This window comes from Nannospalax galili, unplaced genomic scaffold (assembly GCF_000622305.1).
Source record: "Nannospalax galili isolate Female #2095 unplaced genomic scaffold, S.galili_v1.0 scaffold171, whole genome shotgun sequence".
NCBI lineage: Eukaryota > Metazoa > Chordata > Mammalia > Rodentia > Spalacidae > Nannospalax > Nannospalax galili.
The window spans coordinates 3,430,947-3,446,245 of NW_008329362.1; the positions used below are offsets into that span (position 1 = coordinate 3,430,947).

Genomic DNA, 15,299 nt, shown 5'->3' on the forward strand with positions numbered 1-15,299 from the left:
TGCTAGACAGGTCAAAAGCCACAGGAAAGAACCTACTACTATCATTCTGCTCAACAGACATGAAATTAAACCGACTCATAATGAGTTATTGTTATACCCATAGATTAATGCATCTATCAACTCTCACAAGAGAAGTTTCCTTATGCAGAAAATGGTGATTAACACAGAAACCTACAGCATGCATAGAATAAGACACTTCAGAGGGATTATCCCTGAACAAGACACCTGTACCAAACTTCTGCCTCTAAAGATTTAACAATCCTTGCAAAAGAGGGGGCCAAAACATTGTAAGAGCCAGAGGTGCAGGTGAACACAAGGAAACAGTTTTCCAGACAGGTGCACATTTTCTCATATGAACTCACAGCAATGATGAGAACGTGCACAAGTACTATGTAAGCTCAAGCTAGACAAAATTTCAGCATAACTGTGAGGAAGGCGGTAAGAAAACACCAGCTTTATCTGAGGAACAATAGGCAACTCATGGCTGTTGGAAGAGGGAGAGTCAATATCTTTAAGTTTGGCTATTGTTAGGTTGAACAGGCAGATGGATCCACACCAAAGGACATATGAGGACACAAATTTGACTCTATAGGTTTCTTAAATCTCTATATCTTTTGATCTATCAATCTATTGATCTATCACCCTCTATCTCTCTATCATCTATCTATCTATCTATCTATCTATCTATCTATCTCTATCTCCTATCTATGTATCTATGTATCTATGTATCTATGTATCTATCTATCACCTATCTATCAATCATCTATCACCTGTCTATCATCTATAGATATATAGAGAGTACATCGGATGGGGTGAGTGGTATAAGAGGAGGATGCAGTTGGGGGATCTAAATACGATCAAAATATACTGTATGAAATTTTCAAAAAATTCAATAGAAAAAGAAAAAAAGAGGAAAAATCAGTGAAATTAGTAGTAGAAATCACCTTTCATCTGAATGATATACTTATATTTTACTTAGGTCTTCATGCTTTTTTATGACATCTTTCAGTTTCATAAAACCTGTCACATTGGATTATAATATATGTTTAAATATTGACCTCTCCTAATAGATTCTTTGAAGAATGAATTATATTCTCATAACCCCAGAGCCTATAAAATCTGACATGTGCTAGGTTCACAAAAATATTTGTAGAATTGAGCTGAGTGTTGTAGCTCAGTGATAGGACACTTGCTTGGCTACAAAGAAGGCCCCAGCAATGGAAGGGAGAAAAAGCATTAACAAATGAAAAAGCTTAATTTATGACTACAGTGCTAAGTAGATTTTAAAGTATCATGGCTTGAGTATTTGAATGTTTTATTATTGTTTATGTGGCTTGTTGACTATAGTGTGTGTATGGTTGTTACATTGTTTTGAAACTCAGGTAAAGTAGTCAATCTCTAATATGATTCTTGATTAATGTTTGTGACTCAAACAATTTCAATTAAACATATTTTTAAAAGTAGGTCAGACTAAATAAACTGTAGTTATTACTCATATTGGTTCTGTATCTTTTAAAGCTATTAAATGATAATTTGTGGAACTAATGAAAGCAAAACAAATGAACACATGAGTAATTGGAGCTGGATAACGTTGCAAAGAAAGCATGATTTTCTTTTAGTCTAAATATGAGTACTTATTGAATGCAAGAATTGTCCTGCTACAATGCCATTGAATTAGGAAAACTGCTTAATAATATTCATGCCTTTCTAAAGAATTTTAAGTGTGGATCTCTCCTTAAAGACACACCACTGGAATTATCCAAATTCAAATGATTGGGACTGAAGAAGTATATTACAATCACATTTTACATTATTATCCACTAAATGGTTTTGGATTATATAATACTCAAATGAAATATGCTGACAGTTACTCAGAAACCTAAGTAAAACTTTTGATGAACTGAGTCCTACTTTAGTTCAGTAGTTATATCTCAATCAGACAAGCTCTACTGTTTAATTTTAGGTTTAGTCAAGATGAGATTTATGGATATATCTTAGCCACAGACTGCTGTGAGGAAAGAAAGATTTGAAGAAATGAGTTATTAATCTTTACTGCGGAACATTAAGAAATGTCATGTGGCTATTATGAGTTGGTACCTAGGAGGTAGTAGATTCGTAGGCACCCCAAAATAGATTTCCTCTTTTACACCTCTGATAATAGAGACATAATTAATAGTTACATATTACTCATTTGTGAAGAAGTCCAAATGCATTACTTCATTTATTAAGTTCAAACTTAGTATAAAATTAACAAAATTAATTAATGGCTGTCATGTTTTAGTGAACAGGATTGTCTATCCTGCTTTTGATGTTTGTAGGCCTGTGTATGTATAACTCATGATTGTATATAAACAATTTTTTACTGTCACTTAGTGATGTATTATTTAATTTTATATTTGTTTGCTTGGCTACTGAAAGTGGTGGTGACAAATACCTTGTTACTGAGATGATTGTGATGTGATGTTTGCTATTACTCTAGTTTTGAGTTTCTTGAGAGCAGTGCCCAGGGACTGAGGCATCTCCTCCCAGGTTCTTTACTCCCAGTTCAGATAACTGGTCTCCAGGTAGATGATGACATATGGGTCATAGCTCAGCTTCTTGGTACAGAATGACTTAACAGAGAAAACACTTGTTAAATGTTTGCTGAGTGGATGTTGAATTAGCTGAGAAATTTTACCATTCTCTTTTGCTTTCTCTATAAAAAGATAACTTTTTAAAGAAGCTAAACTAAATATAAACCTTATGAATTATATTTAAAATAATCCATAAGATGTATGGCAGTATTTAAAGAGGTACGATGAAAATGGATAATTTCGTAGAATAGAAAATCATGGGGTTGGTACAATCTGAAGTTTGTTTTGACTTTACCCATTTCTTTCTTAACGTTTCTTATAATAGAAATTGTCTAATTGGTCAGCTCTAATTTTAATGTACTTGTGGATTCTAAAATTCATATAAGTGCTAAGTAAAAGACTATAGTATAGCACTTTGAAGAGTTGGGGGAAATAAATACATTTCTCTAGAATAATTTGGAAAGTACTATGTCTGCATGAGGACATAGAGAGCCCTGCTCGCCAGGTCTGACCCTCATTTTTCCATTGCCCTCCTACATTCTAATAGATTTAAAATCCAAATGTAAATCAGTCACATAAGAGCATGCACTCAGTTTGAATTTACATAAATCTTTGATGATTTGTAGTCTTGAACCTTTCAAAAGTTGATGTAAGCTGTAGCACTTAAAATCAGATACCACATACCACATACTGCTGTTTCAACTATTATAATCAGGGTATGATATCTGACCTCTTTGCATGGTATAGACTGTTTTCTCACAAATCTCACCTTTTCTCTTGAAAACCAGAATCCCTGCATTAATTCTACACTAATGAGAATTAGCACAGAGAAACAACAGATCCTTAGATTTTTGTACTTGTGACTGTGGTTCCCTAATTATTGCTTCTCCAATCCCAATATTTTTTCTTGTCTAATTCCTTTCTTTAGCTTTTACTTGCAGGAATTTCTGATTCTAATTTTTCTATTTTTCTTGGCATGTTTGATCACTCTTTAAGTGTATTGTTCCTGGTTTGCTTATTAATGGATCTAAGCATCTTCCGTATTCTCGGTTAAAAATGCTTTATCAGATACAGGATTCTTTTGAAAATATTTTCTCCTTATCTATGTCATAGCTCCTAATTCTCCTGACAGTGTTTTTTTGCAGATCAGAACATTGTAATTTTAGTAAAATACAGCTTATTAAGTCTTTCATTGTAGCCCTTAAACAGTTAGCACCATACTCTAAGTCATCTGTCTCTCTTGGGAGATTATTGTTTAGTAACTAAGTTTCCAAATATAGACTTAATAGACTGTTTCTTTTTGGTGAATTTTGCCACATTGTGACTTTCAGATAATTGACCCATTCCATCCAGGTCATCAAACTAGCAAGATTAGAGTTATTTGTTGTGTTAATTTATCCTTCTTTTACTGTTTGTAGGGTCCAGAGTGATAATGTCCCCTATTTTTCTTTTCCTTTCTGTTTTTTTCTTCTTCTCTTTGCTTCATTTCTCTCCTCTTGATATAAAGTCTGGCTATACTACCCAGGTAAGTTTCAAACTTGTGGGTTCTCACAAGTCACCCACCCCAGATTCCCAAGTAGCTGTGAGTAGAGTTGTGCATTCCCATGCCAGGCTTCACTTTTCATATTAATAGTTTGAACCTTTTCTTTTTGTTTATTGATGAACCTAGCTATGAGCTTATTGATTTTCACTAAATTTTTCAGAAAACCAGCTTTTGTTTTTGTTTCTCAGCAAAATCTCTATTTTGATGTTCAGTGAGTTTGCTTTATCTATATTAGTATTTCCTGCTTTTTAGCTTGGATCAGATGTGCTCTCCTTTTTCTAGTTTCCTAAAATGTAAATTTAAACTTTAATTATATACATGTATGATAGTCTATATTCTGTCTCAGAATTGTTTTCACAGCAATCCATAAAATTTGAAAAGTTGTGTTTTCATTTAATAAAATGTTTCAGAATTCATCTTGAGCGTTCTTTGATTCACATGTAGTTTAGAATAGTGTTTTTTAAAGTATTTTGGGATTTTCTGTCTAATACTGTTATGAGATTTCTGGTGAAAATTCATTGTCTGAGAGTAGATATTGTATGATGTCTCTTTGTTTCAATTAGTTAAGGTATTTATAACTCTAAATATCATCTATTCAGTGTTTCATGATAGCTTGAGAGGAAAGAGTATTCTGTTATTGTTGGATGAAGTAGTGTATAGGTGTCAAGTGTATCTATTTGTTTGGTGGTAGTGTTGAGTTCAGTTATTTACTTATTGGTTTTCTGTCTGCTGGATCTATCTAGCTCTGATACAGGGATGCTGAATTCCCCAGCTGTAACAGTGATCTCATGTCTTTGCCCTTACATCTCCATCTGCTTTTGCCTAAGTATTTTTGCATCTACTATTAGACACACACACATTAAGTACTGTAGTATCATCTTGGAAGCTTAATCATTTATTATTGTGTAATATCTCCCTCCCTCCGTCCCTCCGTCCCTCCGTCCCTCCGTCCCTCCCTCCCTCTCTTCCTTCCTTCCTTCTGTCCTTCCTTCTGTCCTTCCTTCCTTCCTTCCTTCCTTCCTTCCTTCCTTCCTTCCTCCCTCCCTCCCTCCCTCACTCCCTCCCTCCTTTTATATTTTAGACAGGGTCTCCTTGTAGCCCCAGCTGGCCTAGAGATTGTGGTGTAGACCAGGCAGGCCTCAGTTTCACAGAGATCAACCTGTGTCTGTCTGCCTCCTGAGCACTGGGATTAAAGGTGTGTGCCATCACACCTAGATTGGCATATGATTAAAAAAAGAAATTTAAATGCCAGTTAAGTGGTGGGTGTTGTGGCCCATGCCTTATTCCCAGCACTTGGGAGGTAGAATCAGGGGGATCTCTGTGAGATCAAGGTCAGACTGGTCTACATAATGAATTCCAGGCCAGCTGTGGCTATAGGGAGACCCTGTCTCAAAAACAAAACAAAACAACAACAAACAAAATAAGAAAAAAATCTAGTTGAGGTATATGAAATTTTTCCTGGAGTGTTAGAAAAAGAGAATTTTTTTCTTTTTTCAAATGGGCAGTGCCTAGTTGTATCCAAGAGTACACTATGTCAAAAAAAAAAAAAAGATATCTCCCCCAGGCGTGGTGGCACATACCTTTAATCTCAGCACTTAAGGCGGGGGAGGATTTTGGGGGTTAGTGTTCACATAATATACTTTTTCTCCATTAATTTACTTTTAATCCATATGTCCCTTTATACCTAAAGTGAATTACTTTTTCCTGATATTTTAATTGGTGCATTTAAGTAATTGATTTCTAAGTAGTTAGTAGTATGGTTGAATTAGCACTTACTGTATTTGCCACTTTCTTGTCTGCTAGCCTTACACTTGTCTTCAAAGCTTATTCAGACTTTTGTGACTTTGAGCACTTTCTATGATGTCATGTTCTCATTTTTATAGTCCATCATTTATTACTTTTCTTTTTGGTCCTTTTGAGACAGGGTCTCCCTGTACCCTAGGTGGCCTGACACTTGCTATGTAGACCAGGCTGGCGTTGAACTCACAGAAATCCTCTTGCCTCTGCCTCTTGAGTTCTGGGACTAAAGTTGTGGGCCACCACTCCTGGCAAATTTTTAAAAACCACTTTTTAATGATTGTCTTGGTTTCTCAAAATGCATTTATAAGTAGTCCAAGTGTATTTTCAAATAACGTCATGTAGAAGGGCGTGGGTGTTGCAAAAGCCTAAGAAACAAAGCAATCCAGTCCCTCCTCCTGCTGCTGTGTTGCCGACTTTCACTTATTCATAGGCAGAGATGAGTACATCAAACTCACACCTTCATAGGAAACATGCATAATCAATATCTCACCGTTATTCTGAGCAAAGCATTAGTGGTTAGATCAGGTAAAAGTCAAAGAAATTGTGAAACTTAGGTTCACCTTCACCTGTTGCTTTTTGATGGTTCCCTTTCTTCATGTAGCTCTGTGCTTTGGGCCTACATCAGTCACTGTCCTGCGGAAGCACTTCCAACAGGAACCTCAAGGCAGGTCTATGGGAAAGATATTTCCTCAATTTTTACTTTTTTGAAATTTTCCTTATTGTTCCTTCACCTCTGGAAGGAAATGTCACATGGTGCATAATTCCCACCTCCTACCTGTGTCCGTCCCTCAAGTCGTTCAGTATTTCACTTCACTTCATCACATGCGTATTTTCTGAGGAAAAGTCAGAAATTCTGATCTTTACTCCTTTCTAGGCAAAATGATTTTTCCCTCTTCATCTTTCTTCAGAATCCTTTTTCTTTTTTTATGTGAGTTTTGAATACACTATGCCCAAGCATTTTTTTGCAGTGCCTGTGGAGGCCAGAGAGCAGCATCTGGATCCCAGGTAACTGGAGTTATAGAAGGTGGGTGCTGGGAACTGAACCTGGGTCCTCTGCAAAAGCAAACAATTCTCTTAATCACTGAGCCATCTCTCCAGTCCCTCCCTCCCTCCCTCCCTCCCTCCCTCCCTTCTCTCTCTCTCTCTCTCTCTCTCTCTTTTTCTTTTCTCTCCCTTTTGTGTGTAGGTGTGTGGTATATGCACATGTGTGTACCCTGAGGTACACACATTGAATGTCCTGCTCCATCATTCTCCATGTTTATCCTTCTTGGTGTTCTCCAAGGTTTCTAGATCTTTGGTTTAGTGTCGCACAATGATCTGGACAAATTTGCAGTCCTAGTCTGTTCACCTCTCTCTCTTTTTCTTTTCTCTCCCTTTTGTGTGTAGGTGTGTGGTATATGCACATGTGTGTACCCTGAGGTACACACATTGAATGTCCTGCTCCATCATTCTCCATGTTTATCCTTCTTGGTGTTCTCCAAGGTTTCTAGATCTTTGGTTTAGTGTCGCACAATGATCTGGACAAATTTGCAGTCCTAGTCTGTTCACTCTTCAGTGGAACTTTGGTTACTGTTTCACAGTTGTTGGATTTCTCTTTATGTTTGGGTGTTTGAGATTCCTGTTGAGGCCTCCTTTAACACAGCTATTCTTCTTCCCATTGTATCTGATGTAGTAAGCACATTCTTCACTTTGTAGCAGTGTTTTTTACTTGTAGCTTCTGTTTTTTGTTTTTTATTGGAATTTCCTAACATTGCTTACTTTGCCCGTCTGTTCTTTGTGTGGTCTACTGTACCTTAGGCTTCTTAATCTATTAATCATCATTCTTTTAAATGCTTAGTGTGATCATTCTTACTACTCTGCCATGACTGTTGTTCTGATGTCTACTCTGTGTCTTCAATCTCTGTTTATTTGTGACTTTTAGTATAACTTGTTTTACTTGATAGCCAGGCAAGGTATGCTGGGCAAAAACCAAGTCCAAACCCCAAACTGCCACAGCTAGGTGTTTAGTGATGTGGTGGTGAGTTGAGTAGGAGGTGGGAGCAGTCTCTATGTATCTTTGGGAGAATAATGTTGAAACAGAAATCCAAATTTGGAGATATGATTTTTATCATTTCAGTAACAAATTTCCATTCCATTCCAATGGTCTCCATATTTTTGACAACCTAATGAGCCATATCACAAACCATGGCCACTCTAGCATTTCCTGTAAAGACTGGTTGTCTGATTGTGTGGTAACTGCTAGTCTGAATTTTCACAGTTCTCTGTCCTCACTAGACTTGCACATGCACTGCATTCTCAAGACTCAGTTTCTCCTTCATTTACTGCACACATATAAGCATATCCTTTTTCCAGTAGTTTCTTTTCTGGGTTTTGACAGGAAGCGTGGTAGCAGAGCAGTCAGTAAGATGAACCTGTCTTTACCTTTTGAGAGCTCCTTTCATCATTCCTTGGCCATGTTGAGACTAGACTAAACCATTTGAGTGCAGACAATGTGGCAATCTCCCTTTACCTTTAATGCAGTTGTTAGTGCCTGCATGCTTGACTCTTAAAATTGTATATCAAGTTCATGGATAAATGAGCATCAACCTCTAATTAAATTTACTCCATATTCCAAAATATTGGGACATTCAGTGAAAGAAAACCAAGACAGAACTTTTATATCTCTAGAACCCAGGAAGTAACGGTGGCTGCACATGGTTTACTTGGTGATTCATGTTGAGATTTTCCATTGTTCTAGTATCAGTCTATGACTGGAAAAGTCAGTGCTTTGGGGGTGGAAGGACTAGTGTTATCACAGTTTATTGACTCTTTCTTTGTGTCAGGAACCTAAGACTTTCCTGTTTAGCTTGCAGATGTTGCTTAGGTAGAGTCTAAGCCCATCCTCACCTTTTCCTGCTAAGCCCCTGCAATCCCCTGTAGTCATCTAGGTAGGTTGGCCCTGTTCTATATTTGCTTCTATCATAGAGCAGTCTAAGAAGAGATGATGGTGAGTTCAAAACAGTTTGTGTGAGTTCTTTTGTATGACAAAGATTTGTGATTTTATTCCCGCTTATTTCATCTTGATTATATCACTTAAAATTCATTGCATACATTACTGAGCATTTCCTTTTTTCTACTGAGCTAATTAGAGTCATTTACCTAGGAGCCAATATCAAAGTGCATGTGGCAGGCTCTGTGTTCTAATTCCTTTCTCTACTAGCTGAGGATAGTAGGCACGTTATTTAACCTTTCTGAATTTCAGTTACAGGTAGTCTAGTAACGTAATACTAATGGCATCTATTTCCTGGGTTTGAAGCAAAGATTAAATAAATAAAATTCTGAAATGCAAATTGCCTAGCCCAATGACTTGTACATTGCTTATAGTTACTACTATGGCTGTTATGATTGAAATTAATTCCAACAAATTGTAAACTCTGGGAACCCTGGAATCACACCAACAGTTTCTCCTGTATCTTGATAGCCCATGGGAGCATGAGCTCCCAGTAAATGCTTTTAGAGTCAATGGTGAAGAGCAAAAAATGAAATAGTTGATGAACTAAATTGTAATTCAAGATATTTTTCTTAAAAGGTGAAATATGTTCTATTTATCAGTATAGAATGCTCTGTAGCATTTAGTTACATGTAATGAAAGATTGTTCAGATTTGTGAAGCTGAAAGTACCCTTTATAACGTATATTTTGTAACTGTATACAGACTACAAGGGATTAATTTAAAACTAGAATAATCTAAATAGCAACCCCTAAAAATTACCATTGGCATTTTAATGAAATGTTATTTTACAGCTTCAAAGCACATAGCAATATAATTAGTAATATGTGTAATCTTTATTACCGATCTTAATCTTTTTTATATGACTGAAAAATTATTTTATGGTTGTACAATTAAAATAATGCTAAAAATGTCAGCCTAACAGAATTAGACTAAAGTAACAACTACAATATTGTACCCCAAACCAGCTAATTTAAATGCAAAATACTTTCTAAAGGCTATTTATCTGAGCTAATGCATGGTAAGGGATTTAAAGAGTAGTTTGTGTAACGAAATAAAAAGAAAAAAGCACTGTACAGCAATAGTTGCTATTGTTTAACATGAGGGAAAATTAAATAGGTTTATATATAGGCCACTTGAGGAAAATATTTTAGAAGCCACATCACAGCATAGTAAATATAAAGGCAACCTGCAGGCAATACTTCATTTCTTGGCTTTTAAAGGGAAAGCTTGAGGTGCTTAAAGTTGTCCTTTTACAAGCGATGATAACATTAACTATGACAACTAAACTGAAGATGCCCAGAACTTCTTTTTGTTTAGATTCTTCTTTGCCATGTTTATACACATATACAGTGCATTCGGATTACTCTCACCCTGCTCTCTCTCATCCTCCTGCTCCTATGAAGACCCTTTTCTCCACACAAGTCAATTTTTTATAGTCACGTGTTTTTGTTTTGAGACCCAGTAAGCTTAACCAGGGCCATCTGTGTGACCACGGATGCCCGGAATTTTAATGGTATGTTTTGTATAGGGATTTCAAAAGACAGCACAGTTGTTTGTCATATAACAACGGTTAGACATTTGCTACAATACTGTTATCTATTGATTCATGGTATTGCCTACCAAATTGTTGTTGTTATAGATTAGAGCATAGAAAAGATTTAAAAATATTTTTCATAAAATAAAGTATGCTCAGTACAGAAAAAACCTGAAATTACAGAAAAGTTGAAAAAAGTCATCTAGGTTTTTAATATTCATAAAGTATAACACTTTACAATACACATAATTCTAGTTTCTGCTCCCTCATGAATAATTTTTAATTTTTTAAGCTAAATAATACTTCATTAGGTTTCTAAGATTTCATACAATGTATTTTTATCATATCACTCCCTTCCCCCATCTTCCCTCAGACCCACCACCGTACTTCATGACTTCATATCCTCCCTTTTGTTTCTATTTTTAAAGCGCATTGAGTTCAATTGTGTTGCCCAAATACTCTTGGGTATGGGTCCCTCACCTGGTGTCTGGTAAACCTACCAGGAATCATACCTTTAAAGAAAACCGACTCTCCCTTTCCGAGCAGCTATCAATTGCCAGTAGATCCTCAACTAAAGATGGAACTTTGTGCCTAACTCCTCCCTCCATGCTAGGATTTTTTCTGGCTTGAGTTTGCACAGGTCTTGTGTATGCTGAGGAAACTATTGTGAGTTCATACATGCACCTGCCCTTGTCATCCAGAGCCTCTGGCTCTTACAATTTTTCTGTCCCAGAATCCATGATGTTCCTTGACTCTTGTGGGGAAGAATGTGACAGATGTCCCTTTTAGGATTGAGTATTCTGCAGTCTCTTATTTCCTGCTTATAATCTCAATTTTTTTGAGAGTTTCTTGTGTGAATAATGTGTTTACATTATTTCCACCCTGTTCTCCCACTTCCACAACCTCCAGCACCAAATGCCTACCCCAACCCCCCCACCCACAATCCCTCTCAATTTCATGACATCTTCTTGATATTCACTTTAAAAATCTGGGGAGAATGGAGAGATGACTCAGCAGTAAAGAACACTGACTGTTCTTGCAGAAGACCCAGGTTCGAGTCCCAGCACCCACATGGCAGCTAATAACTATCTGAAACTCCAGTTCCAGGGAATTTGATGGCCTCTTCTGTCCTCCACAGGCATTGCACAACACGGGTGCACTTACATACATACAGGCAATACACAAATACACATAAAATATAAATAATAAATAAAATAATTTAAAAAATCTGGTTAACACCAAGGATATTTTAGTAAGTTTTAACTCACATTTAAAATTTTTTGGTCCATTGAAAACCTATTTACCTTCCCACAGTATAAGCTGAGAGAATCAAAATGTTACGGTGTGCTTATAGCCACGATTCTTTTGCTGGAAGGAGACGTGATGCCAGATGGTGTTCCACATTGTGTTTATTTGCTTTTGAACTTTTAGGTCCAGGCACACTTGGAAAGCCCTACAAGGCTTTATATACAGAAGGTTCAGAGACAGCAAGTAAAACCCTTCATGACCCTCGACCATCAAATCTTCAGCCAAACTCTCAAGCATCCACAACCTCCAGCACCAAGTTGTAGGCCTCTGGCACAGCATGGACTCATGAGCCCAGATAGTGATGCTGGCTGTGCAGGAAACCCACTCACCAAACTACTGACTCTTGGGAAAGACGATGACAGCACGGAATGGCATGTATGTTTAATAGCTGGTTATGAAAAGCCTATCATTAAGGAATTGAAAATTTTGCAGATATTATTTCAGATGCAAATTAATTTAACAAAAGAAATAAGTTCTAAAATATTTGATCTATGATAATTAATCATAAACATACAAATATGCACAATAAATTATAATAATTATTAAAACTTCTTTACTTATCAATAAGGCACTAATGATCATATTTGTTTAGAAGATTAATTAATTGTAAAGTTTCTCTGAATAACCAGTTGAAGAATTTATTGATATCTGAAGTAGCTTTAAAACTACTAGAAATTACTTAACAACACTAAATCTGAGCTCTGAAAATGTTCATTAAAATGAAATGAATGATCTTATTGCATTAACTATCCCATAGAAATATATATGGATTTTTTTACTTTTGATTTCCAGTGTATTATTTTTTTATTTTCAATAAATTCTTCCCATCACTTACTAACAGGCACTAGTGCTGCTGAGGCTTCAAAATAAAGAATGACAAGCTTCTTGGGGTGTGACTTGCTTTCAAACAAGTCTTCAAAAATACTGAAGCAATGAGTCAAACTGTGAAATAACTAGAATTTGGAAAAAACATTTTGGTATCTTAGTGTAGAAAAAGTAATGTTAATAACCAAACTTTTTAAAAATAAATAATTTATTGAAAATTTCATACATGCATATAAGGTGTTTTGATCAAATCCATGCCCACTCCCCTCCAACTCCTCCCATATACACCATCACTTTTTTCTGGTAAATTCATGTACTCTTTCTTCTTCTTTTATTTTTTTATGGGGTTTTTGGCTACACTAACATTGCCCCCTCTGAAGTGGTAACCCTAAAATCTTTCAAGGATTAGATAAAAGCTCCCAAATACTTTTGACATTTTTGGCTTTTGTAAGCACGATTAACATCTTGACCTCTTCCTTCACTTTTCTCTCCTGGCCAACTTTCAACCCCAGGTAATTCATTTCTTTACTAGAACTTAACCTGAGCAAAAAGAAGGATCTACCACCCTATACATAGTGATTATTTCAAATACAACACCAACTTTCACAGGGGCACTTAATATTATGAGACAATTTTTCAGCCATTCCTGAGTAAAATTACCAGTAATTCTTCCCTTGCACTTCCAAATTTCCCCAAATTTCTCTACAATAACATGTTTCATAGACAAAATATATACCAGCTTTATTTTTTTTAACTTTTCAAAAAGTTTATTACGAATTGCATACATGCATATAAGGTGTTTTGATCAAATTCATGCCTACTCCCTCCCCTCCAACTCCTCCCATATCTCCCCATCACTTTTTTTCTTTTTCTTTTCTTTTTCTCTTCTTTCATTTATTTTTTGGGGGCTTTTGGCTACTCTAACATTCCCCCCCTCTGAAGAGGTAACCCTAAAATCTTTTAAGGTTAGCTACAAGCTACAAAATACTTTTGATATTTTTGGCTTTTGGAACAGAGTATGTTGCTAAGAGGCCCAAGGACATTTTGACTTTTAGCTAAGAAACTGGCTACTTTTCTTTGGGGGTCTTTTTACCCTAACTGCCTAGCTAATTCCCACCTCTTATTCTTATCATGCCATCCTCTGAAGGGGTTACCCAAATTGGCAATAGGGAATAGGGACACAGACCACTCTGGCTTCTTCCATGATGAACAGGGACACAGGGTGAGGCAATTGGAGTACCCCCTTCAGTGGGTCTATCTAAAAGACTCCCAAATTGCATAACTTATCTCGAGGAGGAAAAGAAAGTCTTTGAATCGTGAATAGGAGATGTGAAGGAGAGGAAAAGGAAAGAGTAATTAGCATTACAAATTAGCATTACAAATTCTAGACAGGGAACTAGAAAAAAGAACAGGGAAATTTTCAAATGTTCATATGAGAGTCCATTAGAATTTCTTGACAAGGGCTTCCAGAAGCATCCCTCTAGTGGGCTCTTTCTCATTTTTCTTTTGCCTTCCAAGGCTGGACTTTAGAGTGATGGATTAAGGATTTTCTTTCAGGTATTTTGATAGTTGTTGGAGTGGTTAGAATCAGTGTCAGTTCCATCTCAAAGGCCCTTAGATAGGGGGAGAAAAATTTATCCATCATTTTAGAACAATAGCTGATTGTCTCCCTTAGCTACAGGTGAGCACTACAGTATTAGAAATCAAGATTTAAAGTCTTACATCTGAGCAGAGCTTTCTGATTAGGAACAAAATCATCAATGAGAAATAATTGTCTAAATAACTTTTTATATAGACTTAAGCCTAATGTCTGGGAAGTGTAATCCCTTGAATTCTTAAAGAAATATACTGATGACTTTACTCTTTGGTTATACTTCCCTTTTGAGTGTTTAAGACCGTACAGTTGGCCCAAATCAATTTATTTTTACTTTAAGATCATTTGAGGATCTATTCCTCAGGGTTCACATGGGCTTGGGAGGATCTCCTGGCTCCTTTCTTTTACCAGTTCCATCTATGTGAAGATAAGTCAAAGGTCCTGCTTGACCCTGTCTGGCTTCACTTGGAAGCATGGATGAGATGTTTCCTCTGAGTTGACCCTCCTCTTAGAAGACTGGACACTGGTTCAAGTCCATTTCGTGGGGTATCCATGGCCTCCCTGAACAAGAGGACAGGTGACTGACCATAGTTACAGGACAATTTGAGAGATGTTCCATAGTCCCATGGAACTTAGTCAACCTTGGAGGGCAAGGGACAAAAACTGTCCTTTAAGTGTCTCTGACAACATCAGTATAGGCCTCAAACTATGGCTGTTAAACATCCAATAAGGTTAGTTCCACCAGTCTGGTGCTTTTAATAACCAAAGTTTTTTTTTTTTTCCTTTTCTTTCTTCTACTTGTTTGTTACATGGAGCAGAAGTCCATAATACCCCACACTTCTCCCAATCTAAACTTCTGGTGATTACTCCTGGCTTCAGGCTGATTCTTTTCCACTATTAAGTTTATAACTTCAAAACACAAAAGCATAGTTCTTAGCGTTTCATTATTTGAATCCAAACAAGAAAAGATTTTAAAACAAAATTTCTATATTAACTTGGAAAGTAGAAAAGAATAAAGATCTGATAGATTGTTCATTGAAATACAAAACAATCACATTGTAGGACTCTGAAATTCAGTAATCCAAAACTGAATGTACATCTCTGTATGTATATTTACTTAAGCTTTTCAAT

At 36.3% G+C, this 15,299-nt stretch overlaps 1 protein-coding gene across 1 annotated transcript in view; it reads left to right on the forward strand.

Annotated features, from left to right (window-relative positions):
- Window positions 1-15,299, forward strand: part of Tfec (transcription factor EC) — a 77,761-nt gene that overhangs the window by 31,338 nt on the left and 31,124 nt on the right. Inside the window, exon 2 of the mRNA XM_008837315.3 lies at window positions 11,873-12,124. Coding sequence (XP_008835537.1) covers window positions 11,945-12,124 — 180 coding nt within the window. The 5' untranslated portion in view covers window positions 11,873-11,944. The remainder of the gene's footprint in view (window positions 1-11,872; window positions 12,125-15,299) is intronic.